The following is a 26,048-nucleotide window of genomic DNA, read 5'->3' as shown; positions in this document are numbered from 1 at the left end:
TCCAGTACATGCAGTATCCAGGGGTAGGGATAATTTGCAGTTTGTGGTGCCTTTTTAGTATGCTATATACAGTTGTGGCCAAAAGTATTGACACCCCTGCAATTCTGTCAGATAATACTCAGTTTCTTCCTGTAAATGATTGCAAACACAAATTCTTTGGTATTATTATCTTCATTTAATTTGTCTTAAATGAAAAAACACAACAAGAATTGTCCTAAAGCCAAATTGGATATAATTCCACACCAAACATAAAAAAGAGGGTGGACAAAAGTATTGGCACTGTTCGAAAAATCATGTGATGCTTCTCTAATTTGTGTAATTAACAGCACCTGTAACTTACCTGTGGCACTTAACAGGTGTTGGCAATAACTAAATCACACTTGCAGCCAGATGACATGGATTAAAGTTGACTCAACCTCTGTCCTGTGTCATTGTGTGTACCACATTGAGCATGGAGAAATGAAAGAAGACCAAAGAACTGTCTGAGGACTTGAGAAACCAAATTGTGAGGAAGCATGAGCAATCTCAAGGCTACAAGTCCATCTTCAAAGACCTGAATGTTCCTGTGTCTACTGTGCGCAGTGTCATCAAGAAGTTTAAAGCCCATGGCACTGTGGCTAACCTCCCTAGATGTGGGCGGAAAAGAAAAATTGACAAGCGATTTCAACGCAAGATTGTGCGGATGTTGGATAAAGAACCTCGACTAACATCCAAACAAGTTCAAGCTGCCCTGCAGTCCGAGGGTACAACAGTGTCAACCCGTACTATCCGTCGGCGTCTGAATGAAAAGGGACTGTATGGTAGGAGACCCAGGAAGACCCCACTTCTTACCCCGAGACATAAAAAAGCCAGGCTGGAGTTTTCCAAAACTTACCTGAAAAAGCCTAAAATGTTTTGGAAGAATGTTCTCTGGTCAGATGAGACAAAAGTAGAGCTTTTTGGGCAAAGGCATCAACATAGAGTTTACAGGAGAAAAAAAGAGGTATTCAAAGAGAAGAACACGGTCCCTACAGTCAAACATGGCGGAGGTTCCCTGATGTTTTGGGGTTGCTTTGCTGCCTCTGGCACTGGACTGCTTGACCGTGTGCATGGCCTTATGAAGTCTGAAGACTACCAACAAATTTTGCAGCATAATGTAGAGCCCAGTGTGAGAAAGCTGGGTCTCCCTCAGAGGTCATGGGTCTTCCAGCAGGACAATGACCCAAAACACACTTCAAAAAGCACTAGAAAATGGTTTGAGAGAAAGCACTGGAGACTTCTAAGGTGGCCAGCAATGAGTCCAGACCTGAATCCCATAGAACACCTGTGGAGAGATCTAAAAATGGCAGTTTGGAGAAGGCACCCTTCAAATATCAGGGACCTGGAGCAGTTTGCCAAAGAAGAATGGTCTAAAATTCCAGCAGAGCATTGTAAGAAACTCATTGATGGTTACCGGAAGCGGTTGGTCGCAGTTATTTTGGCTAAAGGTTGTGCAACCAAGTATTAGGCTGAGGGTGCCAATACTTTTGTCTGGCCCATTTTTGGAGTTTTGTGTGAAATGATCAATGTTTTGCTTTTTGCTTCATTCTCTTTTGTGTTTTTTCATTTAAGACAAAGTAAATGAAGATAATAATACCAAAGAATTTGTGTTTGCAATCATTTTCAGGAAGAAACTGAGTATTATCTGACAGAATTGCAGGGGTGTCAATACTTTTGGCCACAACTGTAGCACTCTTAAATGAACAATCTTATTAGAAATAGCAGTTTTGGAGCACAAGCTGCAGTGAAGCTTGTCTGCCCTGCTGGATGCCTAGGCCATGTCTGTGAGAATATTTTTGTTATAACAAATCACAGAAAAGCAAAGCATTTTAGAAATCTCCACATCGCTCAATCTGTATAACATTTTTAATTGCAACATTTTCATTAAAATTGAGTTTGATACTTGCCACCAAGTTAGGTTTAGGAAGTGAATGCTTCATACTGTCAATTAAAATACACCCTTCGTTTTTGTATTCCATGTCTTGCAGAGACCAGTCAAGTTCAGAACAACCCTCTGCAAAATCAATCACAATAACAATATAAATATTGATCCAGTTAGAATATATATGTATTGGTTATATTCTGTACCATTCATATATCATTATTGTTTTTAGCTATTTGTCTAGAAACAGTTAAGATAGCATTTTTCAGTATAAAGTAGGGGACATTTTCAGTAAGGCCTTACTCTGACATTTTTTTGCTGACTGTTTCTCATCAATGTGCTTGATCTGATTTTCATCCATCCATCAATGTGGTATCTGTTTTTGTTGTATGAAAAAAAAAGCAAGCTTCTCCTATCCATTAAAGGAGATCCATCAGTAGGATCAACCCTTCTAAGCCATCTATATGGGAATGTAGGTGATATGAAGCTGAATAACACGATGTCCAGACAACTAGTCCGACACAAGCAATTCAGTCTAAAGACAAAATTGTAATATGTAACTTGCCCCTGTAGGAAAACTGTCCACTGCTAACATCAGATAATTCACTAATAACTAGCTGCTATTAGAGAAGTTTGGGATAAATGGAGATTATTCCAAAATTATAAAATACTGGTGAAAATGTCACTGTGGATGAACAACTCATGTCATTCCGTGGTAGATGCCCATTCAAACAGTACAGTATATACCAAGTAAGCCAGTAAAGTACGGCATCAATACTTTGTAATGAATTAGGAGGTGGCGGAGGATGCTCAGTACTTGATAGCGTCGTCTCCCACCCCTAAATTCAATATGATGCTATCAAGTACTTACAGTAGGGAAAAAAGTATTTAGTCAGCCACCAATTGTGCAAGTTCTCGTTCTCCTACTTAAAAAGATGAGAGAGGCCTGTAGTTGACATCATAGGTAGAACACAACTATTGAGAGTCAAAATGAGAAAACAAATACAGAAAATCACCTTTTCTGATTTGGCAAGATTTATTTTGCAAATTATGGTGGAAAAACTGGATCCACATGTAGGGAGAGCTATCCAACTGCTACACAAGAGGTTAAATTCATATCGCTCAAATATACAGAAGGGATTCCTCAAACATGGGCTTATTGTACTCTTGCACATAATAAAGAAAATAAAAAATTAAGGATTTTCCCGATAGAAGAGATCCCTGCACATGTCCATAATAATATTGCACAGCTAAATCGTAAAGAGATTTTTTTTATATATAATTTGGGCTCACTTACCCCTAATGGTTTAAATGAAATTACTGACACTTTTCTATAGATTATCGCCACAAAATGATTTGTCTATATTCATATCTATATGTATTTCTATAAACTATATTACTTTTTTTTTAATTTCCATGTGTCATACAACTATTTTTAATTAATTCTGGGATTATCCTGGCATAATCTACAGTAATTTCTAACTATTTTCAAATAATTTTAATAATTATTCTTTAATATTTTTTTTTTTCATTTTTTATTCTTAATCTTTTGGCATCATGATCCACATTTTTATATATATTTTTTTCTTTGGCCATCTTTTGTTTCACTAGTTCTTTCTTGGCAAAACACACATAAATATGTTCTTTTTCTTTTATTTTGTGAATAACACAATTTCATCTTAATCTATATTAGGATCTACTACCTTCCTCATTGTTCAGGCACTTTTTTTTGTCTTCCAGCATGCAGCAGAAACCGTGTCCGTGTGGTAGGGCATGTCACTACCGGCCTCAAGGACACCGGGGCTGAACGAACCCTCATCCGACCCGAACTGGCGGCCCTTGAAGAGATCAGTCCAGGGAAAACCCTGACTGTCACCAGGATTGGGGGCGTCCGCTGTCCCTTGCCGATGGCCCGGTTTTTTATAGATTGGGGTGCCGGGAGCGGGGTGAAGGAAGTGGGGTTGTCCAAAAACTTGCCCACTGATGTTTTGTTGGGGACTGATTTGGGGAGAATGTTTGCATATTATGTCCCTGAACTGCCTCCCCAATCTGATACTAAGGATAATGCTAATGCTATTGATAATGATGTGAATGTGCCTGCGTTACCTGACAATGATTTACCTGATAACCATTTATCCGATGTGTCTACAGGTGCAGGAGTGCTCAGCCACCTCACTTTGCGGAGTGAAATGGCTGAGGATCCTCTAACAGGAGCAAGCGACAGTGCTAAGGGAGATGGGGAGACGCACCGAAACTGTGAGGAAGGTGATGCCGTGCAACTGACCAGTACAACAGAGGAAGGTAACTGCCCCGTATATAGCACTGCTCCTGAGGTATTGGGGGTGAATGGGGAGATAGAACCCATAGCAGCGCTGGCTGATGGATCTGTGGAAATCTCCGGGGAGACAGCCTACGTAGCTGCTGTCACCCATAGTCAGAGTGCCCAGAATGTAGGTAACACCCTGGCTTCTGGACCCTCCTCAGTCAGAGGGTTCACTGAACCAGAGATGGACCCAGAGCAAGTCCCAGAGTGTTCCCGTGAGGAAGGAACCTTGATGTCACACCTGGCTGTCTCCAGCAAGGAGTTCCAGGCTGCTCTACACAGAGATGCGAGCCTGGATACCTTGAGACGCCTCGCCCAGGAGCCCACCTCAGAGTCTGATAAGGAGAGGGTGTTCTGGGAACGAGGGAGGTTGTACCGGGAGACAGTTCCCGGTAAATCCCAAAAGGAGTGGTTGAGGAAAGACAGCTGGTCGTCCCATACCAATTTAGGGGTGAGTTGTTGCGGATTGCCCATGAGATTCCACTCACTGGACACTTGGGGATCAGCAAAACTACGGCCCGGCTATCTCAACACTTCTATTGGCCCAAGATGGGGACAGATGTGACAAACTACTGCTGCTCCTGTATCACCTGTCAAAAAGTGGGGAAGTCAGGGCCTGTTCCTAAGGCTCCCCTTATCTTTTTGCTAGAGATAGAGGAGCCTTTCCAGCAGATCGTTGTGGACATTGTGGGCCCAGTGGTCATCCCCAGCAGATCGGGAAAGGAATACATCCTCACTGTGGTAGACTATGCTACCCGGAGGCAGTGGCTCTGTCCTCAACTAGAGCGGATAAGGTGGAGGATGCACTGTTGGCCATCTTTTCACGAGTAGGATTTCCCAGGGAGATGCTTACCGACCAGGGGACCCAATATATGTCTCGCCTAATGGAGGCTCTCTGTAAGAAAATGCAGGTGAAGCGTCTGGTATCGAGCGCGTATCACTCCCAAATCAATGGTTTGTGTGAGTGTTTCAAAGGTACACTCAAATAGATGCTAAAAATTCTGGTTGATACCCAAGGACGTGACTGGGAGTGGTACCTCCCACACCTGCTATTCGCTTACTAATTGGTTCTGCAGGCTTCATCATGGTTTTCCTCCTTCAAGCTCCTGTACGGCAGGTGAGTCCAGGGACCCCTTGGGTTGGTAAGGAGATCCTGGGAAGAAGAGCAGACCCCTTCAGAAGTGTCCATCATGAATTATGTCAGGCGCTTCCGTGACAAGATGCAGACCTTGACGCAGTTGGTGTATGACAACATGGCGCAGGCTCAGGGTGACCAGAAACACTGGTACGACCAGAACGCCCGGGAGCGGATCTACCAGGTGGGTCAGAAGGTGTGGGTGCTGGATAAGGATAAGTCTCAGGCAGCCTGGGAAGGCCCGTATGTCATACACCAACAGCTCAACCCAGTCACCTACATGGTCACACTTGACCACGCTCGGGGTAGGCGCAAGGCCTTTCACGTCAATATGATGAAGGCTCATCAAGAATGTGAAGCCTGCGTCCTACCAGTCTGCAACCTTCCCAAGGACGGGGAGGAAGACCCCCTTCTGGACATGCTGGCCCAAGCTAAGGCCGGAGGGTCCATAGAGGACATGGAGGTAAACGCCCTACTATCCGAACCCCAGTGGTCACAGCTGTGAGCCCTGCTCGAACCCTTCCGGGCCGTGTTTACCAACCAACCTGGAAGGACTGAGCTAGCGGTCCATGAAGTGGACACCGGGAATCACTCCTCACTACGGCGAACACCCTATCGGATCTCCGTAGAGATGCAGCATGTTATGCGCCAGGAGATCGATAAGATGTTACTGCTGGGGGTGGCTCAATGGTCCAGGAGAGTGTGGGCCTCAACTGTCAAATTAGTACCATAGGTTCTATGGAACTCGGTGGCATGGGTCAGAGAAGACAAACACAGTATATGTTCAAAGGTTCAGTATTGTATTGCAGCAACAGGTCTCAGTACTATGCAGATGTAGTTCAGGGTATTGCAGTAAACAGGCTTCAGTATTGCACGGTACGTAGATATAAGTTCTGGCAACAGGTAAAGTCTGTACGAACCATTTTCTGTACGAACTATTTCCTTAGTTTCCCAATTGATGGTAGGGTTTTGCAGTCGTAGCCATTGTAGTCCTAGGATTATGGGAAAATGAGGGGAGGAAATTAACAAGAAGGACAGTCTTTCTGAGTGATCCGCCCCCATACAGACTTTCAGTGATGTTGTTTCAAGATCTACGGGCCCGGACACCAGTGGGGAACCATCCACAGTTTCCATCAATACCGGAGAGATCCTCTTTTGTGAACATATACTGTGTTTTTTAGCGAATGTAATGTCCATAAAATTGCCGCTGGCCCCTGAGTCCACCATAGTGAAACTAGCAATCCATTGGGACTGGGTCCATATCTTGATGGGGATATAACAGTGTGAGTCCTTCCTTGAGGCGTCCAAGGTCGAAGTAGTGGAACTCACTGAAGAGATGGCTGCATTCACCGGTGAGGATATTTCTGAAGTACAGTCGGAGAAGTCGTGATTCCAGTGGACTATTTCTTTCCTAGGAGGATTTGAGTGGGAAACTACTGAAGATACGTCCGAAAAGTCACATTCGATTACTGCAGCCGTGGTCTTGCGATTCTTACCCGGACAATTCGAAATATAGTGACCTGATTTTCCGCAGTAGAAGCATAAAATTTTCTCTAAAGCGGTGCTCCTTGCGTGGGTCAGGAGGACTTCTCCAGACTGCATCGACCTGCATAGGTTCTGACTCTACTGGGAGGAAGGACTTGCTCTGGGCTACCCTGGAGGGAGACGGCAGGGTTACAAAATTACTGCGGTTAGCATCTGCCCATCTCTCTTGCCGGGGTTCTGCAAGACGGATATCAATCCGAATGCAATGATTTATGAAGTCTCCCAGGGCAGCGGGTGACTCGCCTCTAGCCAGTTCGTCTTTAATTGTGGCAGATAAACCCCTCCTAAACACTGCGTATTTTGCTGAGTCGCACCACGTAGTATCCAACACCCACCTCCGAAATTCCATTGCGTATTCTACGACAGGACGCTTTCCCCGATAGAGGGCTAGCAACGCGGTTTCTGCTGTGGCACTTCGGTTAGGGTCATCGAACATCTGACACATTGCGGAAATAAAATCATTTGAAGAATTCAAGCAGACATCATTAGTTTCAATCAGGGGATTTGCCCAAGCAAGAGCCTTGTTGGTTAACAGCATTATCATAGTCAACACCTTGTCTCGTCCTGTTGGAAACTGAGCCGCATGCGCAGCAAAATACAGCTGACACTGATTTAGGACCCTCGGAATTTTTCTCTTTCGCCACCGAACCTGAATGGTGGGAGTTTAGGGAAAGCTGGAACCGAAGGTGGGGTTGTGGCGGGGGCTGAAACTGTAGTCTCCAGCTTTGAGAGACGAGTAGCTAACGCCTGAATGGATGTATCGGCTATAGTAGCATTATGGTTAGCTTGAGTCTCTAGTGCTGACAATTTTGTTTTGGTAGCCTGAAGCTTCCCTTGAAGTCCTGAGATAAATGTGCATATCTTTTTAAGGCGTACATCCACAGAATCTGACCCAGCGAGCTACATATTTGATGGCTTGTGTATCCTGTCAAATTAGTACTATAGGTTCTATGGAACTCGGTGGCATGGGTCAGAGAAGACAAACACAGTATATGTTCAAAGGTTCAGTATTGTATTGTAGCAACAGGTCTCAGTACTATGCAGATGTAGTTCAGGGTACTGCAGTAAACAGGCTTCAGTATTGCACGGTACGTAGATATAAGTTCTGGCAAAAGGTAAAGTCTGCACGAACCAACTGGCGAGAGTCTGAGGTCCAGGCGCACACAGTACTAAGGTCCTGAGACTGGACCGGGCTCCAAGCGGAGAGCAGGCCGCAGAGATGACAGAAGCAGAGCAGATCCGGACAGGAGAGGCGGTCAGGCAGGACGGCAGGTAAGTAACAAGCGGGGAATCCCGAGGTTTAGAAGAAGCAGGCACAATGCAAGTTCTCCAAGCTTGGCAGCAGGTGAAGATCCAGATACACAAGCACAGGTATAATGTGCAGAGTCCCTTTAGTACACAGCAGGCAGAAAACAGGAAAAGTCAAACAGGAACAAGATGGCCCCTTGTGAAGCTACTCACTCCATCTTTGATAAGGGCAAAATTAAGGGCAAAGTCAAGCAGAACAGAAACATGGCTCAGAACCTCACACCATTCCCTCCTTCAAGAATGTCCTCCGGACGACCTTAGATTTGGTTTACTGGGGTATCGGCTATGGAACTGTTGGATCAGACGGGGAGCTTGAATGTTCTCCTGAGGTTCCCAGGAATTCTCCTCCGATGGGTAACCCTGCCATTTCACCAAGTATTGAAGTTTCCTCCTATGGATCCGAGAGTCGATGATCCCTTCCACCATAAATTCTTCTTGCCCGTCAATGAGAACCGGACCAGGTGGAACGGGTGTACGTCCGGGAAAAGGATTCGGTACTACTGGTTTAAGCAGGGAGACATGAAAAACAGGGTGTATTTTCAAAGATGTAGGCAATTTAAGACGGCAGGCTACGGGACTTACTATGTTGTTGATTTTGTATGGGCCAACATATTTCTGTCCCAACTTAGATGTTGGAATCCTTAACTTTAAATTTCTTGTCGAAAGCCAGACCATGTCTCCTACCTTGTATGTATGTTGGTGCTGGTTTATGGAACCTGTCTGCCGCCTTCTTGTATCTCTCCTGAGCTGCAGCCAGCGTTTGTTTCAAAGACTCTAAATTCTGTTGTAAATACGTAATTTGGTCAGCTGCTGCGGGTACGGACGTGTCTATCGGGAGTCGAGGGAGAATGCTGGGATGATACCCCTTATTAGCAAAGAAAGGAGACTGCTTGGTGGAGGCACTCTGCGAGTTGTTATACGTGAATTCGGCCATCGGGAGTAAGTTTACCCAATCATCTTGTAAGTGGCATACGTAGCAACGCAAGTACTGCTCCAAGGTTTGATTAGTCCGTTCCGTTTGTCCGTTAGACTGCGGATGGAAAGCAGATGATAGATTTACCTTGATGTCCAGGGCGGCACAGAAGCTTCGCCAAAATCTTGAGGTAAATTGGACCCCTCGATCTGATATCACTTTGTCAGGAACTCCATGTAGCCGAAAAACATTTTGTACGATGAGGTCCGCTGTCTGTTTGGCTGTCGGAAGACCGATACAGGGAATGAAATGGGCAGCCTTGGTCAAACGGTCGATCACTACTAGGATAGTGTTTTTCCCCTTAGAAGTAGGCAACTCTACAATAAAATCCATTGAAATAGACCCCCAAGGACGAGATGGAATAGGGAGGGGTTGTAGCAGTCCCGTAGGTGAGGAGCGGGGAACCTTTGATCTTGCACATACCTCACATGACGAGACGTAATGCTGAACGTCTCTCCGGTAGGTCGGCCACCAAAAGAAGCGATACAAGAATTCCTGGGTCTTCTGGACTCCTCTATGACCGGCGATCTTTGAGTCATGCATTAATTTTAGTACACTTAGTCTGACCGTTTCCGGAATATACAGGCGTTGTCCCTGAAACCAAAGTCTGTTTTTCAAGGTTAGGTTTACCTGATTGGGGGGTCGGATCAGTAGTGGGTCTCCAGTGTAGGCTTCCTTAATACTTGTTAATAGATCTTGATTGTGTAACACCCCTATGAAGTTTGTTTCTGAGAGTATGGTCCTCGGAGGTAATACTGGAGTTACGTTACCTGAGTGAATCCTAGATAGTGCATCGGCCTTCCCATTACGAGAGCCTGGCCTGTAGGAAACAATGAAGTCAAACTGATTAAGGAATAAAGTCCATCGGGCCTGTCTGAGCTTTAGACACCTTGCCGATCTCATGAATTCGAGGTTCCGATGGTTCGTAAGTACGACAATCTGGTGAGATGCTCCTTGCAGTAGATGCCTCCATTCCTTGAATGCGGTTATAATGGCCAATAGCTCTTTATTTCCGACATCATAATTCTTCTCTGCGGGCGATATTTTCTGCGAAAGAAAGGCACAAGGATGTAAAAGATCTTTCTCACCTGTTCTTTGCGAGAGAATGGCCCCTATCGCACAGTCGGAAGCGTCTACTTCCATCATGAAAGCTTGATCCGGATCCGGGTGTACGAGGATCGGTGCTGATGTAAATTTAGCTTTCAATTTGGAAAATGCCGTCTGCGCTTGCGGTGACCAGAAAAATGGTATCTTCTTCCGGGTCAATTTGGTGATGGGTATGACGATCTCCGAAAAATTTTTAATGAATCGTCTGTAAAAATTGGCGAATCCAATAAATCGTTGTACTTCCTTCACGGACTTGGGAATTGGCCACTCCTGGATGGCTTGAGTTTTACTGGCATCCATGCTGAGACCCTGAGGAGAGATAACATACCCCAAGAATTGGATTTCCGTTTTGTGGAACTCGCATTTCTCTAGCTTGATATACAAGTGATTCTGCCGTAGGCGATCCAAGACTACTCTCACGTGCTGCTGATGCTCCTTGATGTTGCTGGAAAAGATTAAAATGCCATCCAAATAAACAACAACAAAATTATCGAGTATGTCTCTGAAAATGTCATTCACCAAGTGTTGAAACGTAGCCAGCACATTACGGAGACCAAAAGACATGACGAGGTACTCAAAATGTCCATAGCGTGACTGGAAGGCTGTATTCCACTCGTCACCGGGACGGATCCGTACTAGATTATATGCTCCACGGAGATCTAGCTTCGTGAAGATTTTAGAGTGCCGCACCCTTTCCAGTAATTCGGGAATTAATGGAAGTGGATAGGAGTTCCTGATCGAAATTTTGTTGAGCTCTCGGTAATCAATACATGGGCGGAGTGAGTCATCCTTCTTTTTCACGAAGAAGATAGGGGCACCCGCCGGGGAGGAAGATGGTCGTATAAATCCCTTGGCTAGGTTTTCATCGATGTACTCCTTGAGGGCTTTTAATTCTGGCCCAGCCAAAGGGTAAATGTTACCGAACGGAATCGCGGCACCAGGTAGCAGTTCCACGGGGCAATCGTACGGCCGATGTGGAGGCAATTTGTCTGCATTTTTCTTGTCACATACATCGATGAAATCCTGATACTCTATTGGTACATTTAAGTCAACGGAGCATGCTGACCCAACTAAAGCTGGTTCCTTAGATGATATCTGTCTTCTAGGAAACTGTATTTCCTTCGTTTCCCAATTGATGGTAGGGTTTTGCAGTCGTAGCCATGGTAGTCCTAGGATTATGGGAAAATGAGGGGAGGAAATTAACAAGAAGGACAGTCTTTCTGAGTGATCCGCCCCCATACAGACTTTCAGTGATGTTGTTTCAAGATCTACGGGCCCGGACACCAGTGGGGAACCATCCACAGTTTCCATCAATACCGGAGAGATCCTCTTTTGTGAACATATACTGTGTTTTTTAGCGAATGTAATGTCCATAAAATTGCCGCTGGCCCCTGAGTCCACCATAGTGAAACTAGCAATCCATTGGGACTGGGTCCATATCTTGATGGGGATATAACAGTGTGAGTCCTTCCTTGAGCCGTCCAAGGTCGAAGTAGTGGAACTCACTGAAGAGATGGCTGCATTCACCGGTGAGGATATTTCTGAAGTACAGTCGGAGAAGTCGTGATTCCAGTGGACTATTTCTTTCCTAGGAGGATTTGAGTGGGAAACTACTGAAGATACGTCCGAAGAGTCACATTCGATTACCGCAGCCGTGGTCTTGCGATTCTTACCCGGACAATTCGAAATATAGTGACCTGATTTTCCGCAGTAGAAGCATAAAATTTTCTCTAAAGCGGTGCTCCTTGCGTGGGTCAGGAGGACTTGACCTGCATAGGTTCTGACTCTACTGAGAGGAAGGACTTGCTCTGGGCTTCCCTGGAGGGAGACGGCAGGGTTACAAAATTACTGCGGTTAGCATCTGCCCATCTCTCTTGCCGGCGTTCTGCAAGACGGATATCAATCCGAATGCAATGATTTATGAAGTCTCCCAGGGCAGCGGGTGACTCGCCTCTAGCCAGTTCGTCTTTAATTGTGGCAGATAAACCCCTCCTAAACACTGCGTATTTTGCTGAGTCGCACCACGTAGTATCCAACACCCACCTCCGAAATTCCATTGCGTATTCTACTACAGGACGCTTTCCCCGATAGAGGGCTAGCAATGCGGTTTCTGCTGTGGCACTTCGGTTAGGGTCATCGAACATCTGACACATTGCGGAAATAAAATCATTTAAAGAATTCAAACAGACATCATTAGTTTCAATCAGGGGATTTGCCCAAGCAAGAGCCTTGTTGGTTAACAGCATTATCATAGTCAACACCTTGTCTCGTCCTGTTGGAAACTGAGCCGCATGCGCAGCAAAATACAGCTGACACTGATTTAGGACCCTCAGAATTTTTCTCTTTCGCCACCGAACCTGAATGGTGGGAGTTTAGGGAAAGCTGGAACCGAAGGTGGGGTTGTGGCGGGGGCTGAAACTGTAGTCTCCAGCTTTGAGAGACGAGTAGCTAACGCCTGAATGGATGTATCGGCTATAGTAGCATTATGGTTAGCTTGAGTCTCTAGTGCTGACAATTTTGTTTTGGTAGCCTGAAGCTTCCCTTGAAGTCCTGAGATAAATGTGCATATCTTTTTAAGGCGTACATCCACAGAATCTGACCCAGCGAGCTCCATATTTGATGGCTTGTGTATCCTGTCAAATTTGTACTATAGGTTCTATGGAACTCGGTGGCATGGGTCAGAGAAGACAAACACAGTATATGTTCAAAGGTTCAGTATTGTATTGTATTGTAGCAACAGGTCTCAGTACTATGCAGATGTAGTTCAGGGTATTGCAGTAAACAGGCTTCAGTATTGCACGGTACGTAGATATAAGTTCTGGCAACAGGTAACGTCTGTACGAACCAACTGGTGAGAGTCTGAGGTCGAGGCGCACACAGTCCTAAGGTCCTGAGACTGGACCGGGCTCCAAGCGGAGAGCAGGCCGCAGAGATGACAGAAGCAGAGCAGATCCGGACAGGAGAGGCGGTCAGGCAGGACGGCAGGTAAGTAACAAGAGGGGAATTCCGAGGTTTAGAAGAAGCAGGCACAATGCAAGTTCTCCAAGCTTGGCAGCAGGTGAAGATCCAGATACACAAGCACAGGTATAATGTGCAGAGTCCCTTTAGTACACAGCAGGCAGGAAACAGGAAAAGTCAAACAGGAACAAGATGGCCCCTTGTGAAGCTACTCACTCCATCTTTGATAAGGGCAAAATTAAGGGCAAAGTCAAGCAGAACAGAAACATGGCTCAGAACCTCACATCACCTGTAGTTCTGGTGCCAAAGAAGGATTGGACCATCCGGTTCTGTGTGGACTACAGGGGGATCAATGCCATCACCGCCTCTGATGCGCACTCAATGCCACACATCGAGGAGCTTCTTGAGCGGTTAGCTAGCATGTACTACGTATCCATCATGGATTTGAGTTGGGGATATTGGCAGATTCCCCTGAGCTCCGAGGCACAGGAGAATCCCGCATTTTTCACCCCTTCGGACTGTACAAGTCCATGGTCATGCCAATCGGCATGAAGAATGCCCCTGCCACATTCCAGCGGATGGTCAACCACCTGCTTCAGGGACTGGAGAAGTACGCAGTGGCGTACCTGGATGACATTGCTGTCTTCAGTCTCTCCCGGGAGGAACACCTTCAGCATCTCCAGGAGGTGCTCAGGCGTATTCACCAAGCAGGCTAACCATCAAGTCGGGAAAGTGCCAGATGGGCATGAGCGAGGTCCACTTCCTGGGGCACTGGGTAGGCGGGGGTTCTATGAGGCCATAGCCTGGGAAAGTGGATGCAATCACGTCCTGGCCCATCCCCAGGACCAAGAAACAGGTGATGTCCTTCCTGGGCACTGCGGGGTACTATAGGTGCTTTGTACCAAACTAGAGTAGCCTTGCAAAGCCCTTGACGGACCTCACCACGAAGAAGCTACCCCAAACAGTCGACTGGACAGACGGCTGTGAGGTTGCCTTCTGGGCTTTGAAAACAGCCCTGAACAACTCTCCAATGTTGAAGGCAGTTGACAGCAGTCGGCCGTTCCTGGTACAGACCGATGCCAACGATTTTGGCCTCAGTGCCGTACTTAGCCAGGTCAACTCGGGGAACCAAGAGCACCCTGTGGTGTACCTGAGCCGGATGCTTCTGCCGAGGGAAGTGGCCTATTCCACCACAGAGCAGGAGTGCCTAACCGTGGTTTGGGCCCTGCAATGTTTGCAGCCCTACCTGTACGGATGCACCTTCACTGTGGTGACCGACCACAACTCCCTGACTGCACACCTTGTCTGGTACTAACAGAAGGTTGCTACGTTGGAGCCTTATCCTCCAACAGTACAACTTTACCGTTGGACACAAAAAGGGCAGTGAGCATGGCAATGCAGACAGGCTGTCCTGCTGGGGCGAGCCTGCTGAGGTGCGCATGTAGGAGTACCAAGAGGTCCTGCCTCCGTAGCACAATCCAAAAGGGGGAGGTGTCATGAACTATGACGAAAGTATTATTGTTCAATCACGCACTATGAACTCTGCTACATATCCTTGGTTTTGTTCCTGACATTCTACAGCCCTGATCACCCTTGCAGCTTCCCCCCTCACAGCTGCATGTGTTAGAATTCCTCCTTCCTCTCCCCTGCTGTTACGTGAGAGCCTAGTGTGTGCTGAGCTGGCACAAAGAGCCGTTCTGTGACCAGCTAAATCCGGGTGCCGGAAATACTTGTTCCTTTGTCCTTGAAAACTTAAATATAATGGCACTGATTATTGATATAGGTGTGAAACTTACATTTTTGGAATGTGCAACAGTGAAACCACCACCCAGTGAGTTTTTGGATTCCAGCATCAGCAGAATCCAAGAAATGGATTTCTGCTTAACCGGGTCATACTTCCACTCCATGTTTAGGTTTAATAGAAAGCTAATTTCAGAACAAGATTGATGATGGTTTCGGCATCGCTCTCTGAGGTTTCCAGCCCGAGATATGAAATTAATAAGATGTTAGTAAGTTTTTAGTCCTTGTGTAAAGGGGAATGCATTCCATAGCTCCACCCACCCCATGAGGTCATTCAGGGGGAGACCCTTAATTTTGGGCAAGGGTATAAAACTCAGAGGCCTAGGCAAGGAGGGTATTTTTACCCTCGAAGTCTGCTACCAAAGTCTGTGCAACCTGACCTGATGCATTGGGACGTCTCCCCTCCCCCACACCACATGGCTGCCAGTAACCGAAATATGCAAGTCTTCACTTTAATCCCATTTGCTTTATAATTGTCTGTACATCTTTTTATACTTTTGTAAACACCGCCTATTCTTTTTGGAGTAAAATATAAAACTTTCCTAGCTTTGTTCTCCTTGCGCTAATCGTATCCCCATGTCCTCCAACTAAGTCAGCGCTACTGTTATTCATTGATCACGATATATTCCATATACTCAAACATCCAATAACATTGAAGCTTAACCTTATGTTAATTAACTAACCACTCCTTTCTATATGTAATTATAAAACCATGTATGTGCAATTAACCTTGAGAGTATTGAGGGAATGCTATGCTGTAACCAAGCATGTACAGAGTGTCATTTCTTTCAGCGCTCAAAATACTCAGTTTAATTGGGAGCGGCTGCAGCACACACAGGGATAGATTTATCTCAACCAAATCTCCATAACATCTGGTGCCTGCATGCGAGGCAGTGGACGAAATGCAAGGGCACCCTGCTGACCGGAGAGACGGAGGTGCCGGCCACAGCCTTGGCTCAGGGGACAGAGACTGCGCAGCTCCATAAGTAAAGTAAGAAAATCTTATCATCTTACCTGAATGTCCCCTGTGCCCAGTCCGGGTCTATACCTCTTGCCGGTCAGATGTGTGGCCACCACTGCATTTCCCAGGTAGTGTAAAAAGTACATGCTCCTATCCAAACCCTGGGAAATAAGTCAAGGTGTCTGCTGCATGCTGTGTGTGTGTTTCATGTCTGTCAAGATCCGGGAGAGAGGGTTGGAAAAGTGACTGATTTTTGCTTGCGGTTGCTGGGAAACCGATAACAGGAAGTTGAAGATTTGCATCTACCATAGAGATTTGCATCTACCATTGTGCAGTGTGATACATGTTTTACATGTTTTTTAGATACATGACTTAAGGGGGTATAGATATTCCAGTCTAAAAGGGGAAGTGTGTGTGTCGTGCATCTGTGTTGGAAGTTTGCTAACTTTTGATTTTTCGGAGTCCATTAAGTTTTACCAACTCCCTGGTTCTCCTTTTCTTTCCTTTTAAAGTTTTTATTAGTTTTTTTTTAGTTTTCCTTTCCCTATCTTTCTAAAGTTTTTACCAACATTTTGTTTTTTTTGCCCTTTTCTTTCCTTTTTAAAGGTTTTGCCAATGTTTTTGGTTTTTGCCCTTTTCTTTCCTTTTTAAAGTTTTTACCAAAGTTTTTGAAGTCTTTTAATCACCTTTTTTTGAAGTTTTTGGAATAGACACAGTAGGTGTGATTTAGAAGGTTATCTATATGGAATTTTAGACGGTTGATTTAAGTATGTGGATTTACAGGCAGCCTTTAGGCTGTGGCATGGCATAATGTATTGAAAGGAAAAAGGGAAGTTAGTTGAAGCTGAGTTGCTGACTGCATTTTATAAAGTAGCAGCGGACTTATGGCATAGAAGGTATGGAGAGTTATGTAAACAGATCAGGAAAGGATTTTTTATGTGTACAAGATAGGAAAAGGTGTTCTCAGCAGATTCCGTTGTATAAGGAAACCTGCCACTGTGTGGTGCTCCCCACCCCTCCCTCCAGGGAGAAGGCACCACTAGTCCAAGCATGCCCTCTCAGGCTGCAGAAAAGGAGAAGGAATTCTCTCTTCCTCTGTCCTCTCTCTCCTCTCCCCTCTCTCTCCTCCTCCGTCCTCTCCTTCCCCTCCTCCCTCGTCTCTCTCTCCTCCTCCTCTCCCTCATCTCTCCACCCTCTCCTCCTCCTCATCTCTCCACTCTCTCCTCCTCCTCCCTCGTCTCTCTCTCCTCCTCTCTCACACCCCACAACTTCTTCGCGCCCCCTTTCTTTGTTACCAGCATGGTCCAACGCCCAATCCAAACAATCTGGTGTCCCTATATCCACAGGGCACCTTCTGAGAAGAAAGTGAAAATCTCCCTACACAAAACAACATAGGTAGCCCCCCGATACAACAGCCAGCAGAGGCCACAGCTTGGGGTGCAGGGGGGGAAGTGTACACTACCGTTCAAAAGTTTGGGGTCACCCACACAATTTTGTGTTTTCCATGAAAACTCATACTTTTATTAATCAAATGAGTTGCCAAATGAATTTAAAATCTAGTCCAGACATTGACAAGATTCGAAAAAAAGATTTTTATTTGAAATAATAATTTTCTCCTTCAAAATTTGCTTTCGTCAAAGAATGCTCCCTTTGCAGAAATTACAGCATTGCAGACCTTTGGCATTCAGCAGTTAATTTGCTGAGGTAATCTGGATAAATTTCACCACATGCTTCCAGAAGCCCCTCCCACAAGTTGTTTTGGATTGATGGGCACTTTTTGCATACCATACGGTCAAGCTGCTCCCACAACAGCTCAATGGGGTTGAGATCTGGTGACTGCGCTGGCCACTCCATTACAGATAGAATACCAGCTGCCTGCTTCTTCCCTAAATAGTTCTTGCATAATTTGGAGGTGTGCTTTGGGTCATTGTCCTGTTGTAGGATGAAATTGGCTCCAATCAAGCGCTGTCCACAGGGTATGGCATGGCGTTGCAAAATGGAGTGATAGCCTTCCTTATTCAAAATCCCTTTTACCATATACAAATCTCCCACTTTACCAACACCAAAGCAACCCCAGACCATCACATTACCTCCACCATGCTTGACAGATGACGTCAGACACTCTTCCAGCATCTTTTCAGTTGTTCTGCGACTCACAAATGATCTTCTGTTTTATCCAAACACCTCAAACTTGGATTCATCTGTCCATAACACTTTTTTTTCCACTCTTCCTCTGTCCAATGTCTGTGTTCTTTTGCCCATATTAATCTTTTCCTTTTATTAGCCAGTCTCAGATATGGCTTTTTCTTTTCTACTCTGCCCTGAAGGCCAGCATACCAGAGTCGCCTCTTCACTGTAGACGTTGACACTGGCGTTTTGTGTACACTATGTAATGAAGCTTCCAGTTGAGGACCTATGAGGCATCGATTTCTCAAACTACAGACTCTAATGTACTTGTCTTGTTGCTCAGTTTTGCAGTGGGGCCTCCCACTTCTCTTTCTACTCTGGTTAGAGCCTGTTTGTGCTCTCCTCTGAAGGGAGTAGTACACACTGTTGTAGGAAATCTTCAGTGTCTTGGCAACGTCTCACATGGAATAGCCTTCATTTCTAAGAACAAGAATAGATTGTTGAGTTTCACATGAAAGTTCTTTTTTTCTGGCCATTTTGATAGTTTAATGGAACCAACAAATGTAATGCTCCAGATTCTCAACTAGCTCAAAGGAAAGTCAGGTTTATAGCTTCTCTATTCAGCCAAACTGTTTTCAGCTGTGCTAGCATACTTGCACAAGGGTTTTCAAGGGTATTTTAACCATCCATTAGCCTTCTTACACAGTTAGCAAACACAAAGTACCATAAGAACACTGGAGTGATGGTTGTTGCAAATGGGCCTCTATACACCTATGAATATATTGCATTACGAACCAGATATTTGCAGCTAGAATAGTTATTTACCACATTAACAATGTATAGAGTGTATTTCTGAATCATTTAATGTTAGCTTCATTGGAAAAAACTGTGCTTTTCTTTCAAAAATATGGAAATTTCTAAGTGACCATAAACTTTTGAATGGTAGTGTAGGTGCAGCTGCAGACACTGATGAAGAATCGCAGCTTCAGCAAGGGACGGGGGAGGCAGGAGCTGAAAATGAGGAACCTCAGTACCAGACAGAGCTGCCAACATTTACATCATCATGGAACTTTAATCCTAATCCAAAGCAGCCTCAGGGAGGGGGGGCATCCTCACACAAAAAGTCAACTTCTGCATTTAAACTTCAGCCAGTATGTGACCCAAACACACAATACCACAGCTTCTCCTCTGATGAAGATGAAGAGGGAACATCATGCATGCTGCCCAGTACTAGGGAAAGAAACCCACAGGCACCAAATAGTCAGGAGCAGATAAAGGCATCACCCTTACACTATGTGCCTTTCACCCCTAGTCAGATGTTCAGTATTCTGAATAATCTGCCAGACCCAGATATGCACCCCATGCCATTTTACAGAAGAATGCAGCAGAACCAGCAAACATATACTGCAACCTGGATTGATCTTTGGGCCATAATGGAAATGAAAGCAGATGATGCATTCTGGCCAGTCATGAAAGAACACTTCAAGCTTCCAGCAGAATTAGATGTGCATTCCTGGGAGTCAGGATCAAAGCTAATTGAGCAGCTCAGAGAGTGGGCCAAAGCCAGACAGGCAGGGCAAGCCCTCAGCCTACATGACATGCATGACATGAGCCAAGACAAGACAGAGTCTATAGAGAAGTTTCATGGCAGAGTGATATACCCTCGCAACCCAGGACATTGCTCAGAGGAACAGGCCAAGGAAAAAACACAAGAAGCAGTGAAGAACCCAGTCCATAGGACAGGGGCAAGCCAGGTCTGCAAGACACTATGCTCCTAACATACGAAACCCCATCAGTGGACCCAATAACTCAAATTACCCTGAAAGTGGACGGGAGTTGTCAAATTTTTCCTTGTGGACACTGGTGCAGCCAGAAGTGTGAGGAGACAAATGGAACTCCCCGACCCCACCTGCCTATCAGAATCCTCTGTGTCTTGCATGGGGATTGATGGTCAAGTCTGACACTCCCAACTTACAAGCCCCCTGAGCGTGTAGACACAGCCAGGACTCTCCATCCTGTCCCAGTTTGTGGTGTCAAGGACCTGCCCACTCAACCTGATGGGAGCAGAACTACTGCAGAAAGCTGAAGGTGACCAAAGTGTTCCAGTAAGATGGGAAAATGACACTTTCTCCACCCCCGACCCAAGAATAATCAATCATGCTGGCAGCCCTACAGGAGCCTCAAACAACCGGTGTAAGCCTACCCAAGGAGGTGCTGGACATAGTACCCGAAAGCCTATGGTCCAAGAGACTCCAGGATGTGGAGAGACTTCAAGTTGTGCCAGTACAGGTGTTACTCAAGTCTGGAACCCCGTACCCTCATAAGGCCCAGCATCCCCTATCCATCACCCAGAGTCAAACTGTCTCCGACCAACTGAAGGTCTAGGTGAACCGTTCAAGAAACGGCCTAAGAACTTTGGCATTGGCTAGGAAATCCAACCCAAAAGGGACCTTACCCGCTTTGTGAAATTGCTGCGCTACATCTGACTCCAGCGCCAGAGGATAATCTTGTACAAGATTCTGAAGGTGCTCCCTGTAATCAACCAGTTCATCCAGGCCCTGGACTGGCAGACAGCCACTCAGCTCTTCAAACTGGCGCACAAATGCTGACCTGAGACCAAGATGGAAGAAGATAAATGGCTGCTGGCCGTGCTGAGCAAAAAGAAGCTGGTAAAGAAGACGTCTCATCAAAGAGACCCACTGTGATCAGAGCAGGTGTTAGCACAGTGACCGCCTTGGTGGAGAACAAGAAAGCCCAGCTGGTCGTCATCTCTGATGAAGAGTATCCCAGTAATCGGCTTGTTTTCCTGCTGGCTCTGTGCCAGAAGATGGGAGTCCCTCACTGCATTCTGAAGAGCAAGGCCAGACTGGGCCACCTCGTCCATAAGAATCATCATGCAGTCCCCGCTTTTCTCGGTCAAGAATACTGTGAAAGGAGAACCAACCAGGTTCAGATTGGTGCATGACCTGAAGGCCATGAATGAGGCAACGGTATTTGAAACCCCAATTGTGCCAAATCAGCACACTCTGCTGTCAAATGTGCCATCCACAGCAACAGTGCTCTCAGAGATTGATCTGTCCAATGCTTTCTTCAATGTACCCCTTCACCTGGATGACCAGTTCCTGTTTGCCTTCAAGCACCAGGGGGTGCAGAACACATGGAAAGTGATGCCCCAGGGGGTCTAGAACAACCCTTCACAGTTCACCAAAGCATTGTCCTCCATCCTCGTCAACTGGATTGCAGAACATACAGAAGTCATTGACATCGCTACCTGCACAGCCCATTCCTTGTCTCTTCTACTCTACCTGGCGGAGCAGCAATGCAAGTTCTCGAAAAACAAAGTCCAGTGGTGTCAAAAGCAAGTTACGTTCCTGGGACACTGTATTGCTCACCAGACGAAACACCTGACAGATGACCGGAAGACCACTGTTGAGAAGATGACTCCCTCAACAACTCCAAAAGATGCTGCGGGCCTTCCTTGGTCTAGTTTTGTATTTCAGAACTTGGATCCCTGATGATTTCAGTCTTAAGGCAACCTTTGTACGATTGCAGCAATGCAACCCTGTTCCTCCTATCGGATGCAGCCTTCATCTCGTTCAGTGGCGTTATCAGCAAATTGAAAGACTCCATAGTCTCCGCGCCAGCTCTAGGCCTTCCTGACTACGAGAAGCCATTCCGTTCTTTACCTAATGGAAAAAGAAGGTCATGCTACTGTCGTCCTAACACAGATCGATCCATGGAGGAAAACAGAGGCCTCTAGGCTACTTCTCAGCCCGCCTGGATCCAGTTGCAAGGGGGGTCCCCTCTTGCATGAAAGTAGTATTTGCAGCGCACGTCCTCCTGGACAAAACTGCTGACATCATCCTTGGACATCCACTGGCATCTCAGGAATTCTTAATCAAACACAGCCAAAACATCTCTCCACCACCAAGCATCTACGCCTCCAGTGCTCTCTGCTTTTGCCTGACAATGACACTGCAGTAATTGCAGGCACGCGGGATGCAGTGACTTGACGGGAGACGGAGTAAACTTTAACTGTATCTTTTATAGATACATACAGTATATGGATTTCCCTTTAGGGCTATCTCGAGTAACCAGCAAAATGACAAACATTATCCTCAGAACAACAATACACAAGTAACACACTAAAAACTGCCCGGTTGGAACCGGTACCGATAAGGCCGCAGTGCGGCCGACTACGGGTCCAGAAGCTATGATTAAACAACTACGGCGTGTCACTTATCCTCTTCTGGCATCCGGCAGAGAGGTGAACGATGTCTATTCAATGTCTTAGCCGCTGGGCCCAGCCAACGAGGAGCTGTCGCAGGCTTCTGGCGTTCCTACGCCCAGGTGGAGCGAGGGCACAACAGGCCCCCGTGGAGTTCCTCTGCGTGGCGCTTCCCGGCGATGGCGATGTGATAGTGGTCGTGGACTGGAGCGTGTAGGCCCCGGCCGTGGACTTGAGTCTAACTGCGCCGGTCGCGGGCGACCGTGGGTAGGCCGTGACCGCGGGCTGGAGTTGGCCGGCAGCGGGTAGGCCGTAACCGCAGGCTGAAGTTGGGCAATGGCGGCCGCAGACGGCAGCGGGTAGGCTGCAATCGCGGGTTGGAGTGGGGCAGTGGCGGCTGCGGTTGGCAGCGGGTAGGCCGCGGTCGCGGGCTGAAGTGGCGGGGCGGCTGTGTGGTCGTTTGGTCAGCATCCCTCTCCTGGACCACCCGGGGCTGTCTCCCTCCTGGCAGTCGTGGATCTCCCTCTGTCCTCTCTGGCTGTCGCTCACTCCTGCGGGCTCTGGCTCTCTGACGTTGCCTAAACCTCCTGCTCCTTCTCTCTTGCTTTGTCGAGTGCCCCCTGCTGGCGTCCTCAGCTCCTTTTATATTGGCCCTGCTCCCACTCCTGGAACTGTTGTGAATTCATTTTCCCCTTCACCATTGAGGTCTGATGAACTCCCTCTTCTGGTGAAGGAAGGTAGTGAGGCTGATTACAAAGCACCTGAGCAGAATGATGATGACTGGGTGACTGGGATTGCTGACTGGATATAAGGCAGCCGACGCCCTTCTGCCTTGCGGGTGATTACTCTCAAGGATTCTTGGAGACCAGACTGATTCCTGCTCCTCAAAAGCTAAGTTTTCTGCTCTACTTTTTGCATTTGTGTTTTGGTTTTGTTTTGCCTTGTTTTTCTGGATTTCTGCCTTTCCCTGCTGGGTGAGCTGAATTCCTTTTTGCTCTGTCTTCAGATAATACCTGAGTACTGATATAGTCTTTTTGAAGCCTAGCGTCTTCAGGGCTTTTTTCCCTATCAGTCTGTTGGCTCTTGTTTTTGAGAGGGTTTTGGCGGATTGCAGACAGCTGCTTTTCTATTCTGTCCTATTTAGTTAGCTTGGGCCCATCATTTGCTCAGCCTATCTTTCTATCTGTGTGAGTGTATTTTCTTCTTGCTTCACCGTCATTATATGTTGGGGGCTGCCTATTGCTTTGGGGTCTGCTCTGGGGCAGTTTAGATTTCCCTTTCTGTCTTTAGGCTAGGTAGTTCTTCGGCTGTGATCGAGGGGTCTAGGGCACCATAGGAACCCCCCACGGCTACTGCTAGTTGTTGTTGATAGGTTCAGGGGTTTGCAATCCGATAGCTGCCAACTTCTCTGGTTTTCTGGACTTAGCTAGTATTTCTGTTTTTGCCTCCTACGGTGACTCATTCATAACAGAATCACCAGCCATACCGCAGATCCTAGGGTACTCAATAGCAGGAAAGAATTGTAAAAAAAAAAAAAGTGTGTATATTTTTTCCTCTATATCTCTGAGGCCGTAGGGGGAATTTTTTTTTCTCTCAATGGAGATAAAGCAATTGTCTGATCGTGTGGAGCAGCTCGCTGCGGAAGTGCGGGGAATTTCCACCTACCTTGCTCATTCACATGCTGCTGAACCAAAGATCCCTACTCCTAATGTGTTTTTTGGGGATCGGTCTAAATTTTTGAATTTCAAAAATAATTGTAAATTATTTTTTGCCTTGAAGCCTAACTCGTCAGGGAGCTCCACGCAGCAGGTTAAAATTGTCATCTCTTTGCTGCGTGGCGATCCCCAGGATTGGGAGTTTTCTTTGAAACCAGATGATCCTATTCTGACTAATGTGAACGCATTTTTTCAAGCCTTGGGGTTGTTGTATGATGAACCTAATGCTATTGATCAGGCTGAAAAGACCCTGTTGGCATTGAGCCAGGGTCGAGATTCTGCAGAATTGTACTGTCAAAAATTCCAAAAGTGGGCGGTCCTTACTACCTGGAATGATAATGCCTTGGCAGCTCTCTTTCGGAAGGGTTTGTCAGAAGCTGTAAAAGATACTGTGGTGGGATTTCCTGTTCCCTCTGGTCTTGACGATTCTATGTCATTAGCCATTCAGGTTGATCGGCGTTTACGTGAACGCAGGACTGCACGAGAGGTGTTGCCACCTGTTGAACAAGTGTCTGAACCTATGCAATGTGATAGTTTTGTCCAGGGAGCAACGTCAGGAGTTCAGAAGGCATAATAAGCTGTGTTTTTTTTTGTGGAGATGCCTCGCATATTATTTTTGTCTGTCCTAAACGAGAGAAACGTTTTGCACACACGTTTTCTGTGGGTGGTGTTCAACCTAAGTTTCTTCTGGCAATTACTCTGATCTGCTCCCTGTCCACATTTTCCGCCAAGGCTTTTGTGGATTCGGGAGCAGCCCTGAATCTAATGGACTTGGATTTTGCTAAACGTTGTGGATTTCCTATGACACCTCTGCGGACGCCTATCCCTTTGAGGGGGATTGATGCTCCTCCTTTGGCGAAAAATAAACCTCAGTTTTGGACCCAGGTGGTAATGCGGGTCGCCCCAGACCATCAAGAAAATTGCAGATTTTTGGTGTTGCATAATTTGTATGATACCATTGTTCTGGGGTTTCACTGGTTGCAAATTCATAATCCAGTTTTGGATTGGAAATCTGTGTCTGTGGTGAGTTGGGGATGTCGGTGTGCCCTTAGTGAGGCTCCGGTTTTTTCCACCTCTCCTCAGTCGCATGATGTTCCTGACTATTTGGCGGATTTTTATGATGTATTTAGTGAGAATGAGTCTGCGTCATTGCCTCCTCATAGGAGTTATGACTGTGCAATTGAACTGAGCCCGGAGTGTGAATTTCCTAAGGGTGTGCTCTTCAATTTATCTGTACCCGAGCACGAGGCTATGCGATCCTATATTAAGGAGGCACTGGAGAAGGGTCATATTAGACCATCCTCTTCACCCTTAGGTGCCGGTTTTTTTTTCGTGGCCAAAAAGGATGGTTCATTAAGGCCTTGTATTGATTATCGTGCCCTCAACAAAATTACTATTAAATATCAGTATCCGTTACCCCTGATTTCGGATCTATTCTCCAGAGTTAAAGGTGCTTGCTGGTTTACCAAGCTTGACCTCAGGGGGCGTATAATCTTATCCGCATTAAGCATGGGGATGAATGGAAGACGGCGTTTAATACTCCGGAGGGACATTTTGAGTACCTGGTGATGCCTTTTGGGCTCACTAATGCCCCTTCTGTCTTCCAGTGCTTCATGAACGACATTTTCCGAGACTTTGTGGATAAATTTTTGATTATCTATCTGGATGATATTTTGATCTTCTCCAAGGATTGGGATTCTCATGTTGAACACGTTCGGACTGTGTTCCGGATCTTGAGGGAGAATTCCCTGTATGTCAAAGGATCGAAATGCCTTTTTGGGGTACAGAGGATTTCATTTTTGGGATTTATTTTGCCTCAGTCAACTATTGAAATGGACCCGGCCAAGGTACAGGCCATTTATGATTGGGTTCAGCCCACTTCTTTGAAGGCCCTCCAGAAGTTTTTGGGTTTTGCTAATTTTTATCGGAAATTTATGGCAAAATTTTCTAGTATTGCCAAGCCATTGA

The 26,048-nt window shown here is 46.2% G+C and overlaps 1 protein-coding gene across 1 annotated transcript in view; it reads right to left on the bottom strand.

Annotated features, from left to right (window-relative positions):
• Positions 1-1,847: 1,847 nt before the first annotated feature.
• The window catches only part of LOC141049002 (kinesin-like protein KIF28), a 327,138-nt gene continuing 302,937 nt past the window's right edge, over positions 1,848-26,048 (bottom strand). The window contains exon 20 of the mRNA XM_073545091.1: positions 1,848-2,032. Within this exon, the coding sequence (XP_073401192.1) occupies positions 1,848-2,032 (185 nt within the window). The remainder of the gene's footprint in view (positions 2,033-26,048) is intronic.

Source organism: Dendrobates tinctorius, unplaced genomic scaffold, assembly GCF_039654945.1.
Source record: "Dendrobates tinctorius isolate UK_male_01 unplaced genomic scaffold, ASM3965494v1 ptg000140l, whole genome shotgun sequence".
Lineage (NCBI taxonomy): Eukaryota > Metazoa > Chordata > Amphibia > Anura > Dendrobatidae > Dendrobates > Dendrobates tinctorius.
This window is presented reverse-complemented; position numbering and strand designations above follow the sequence as displayed.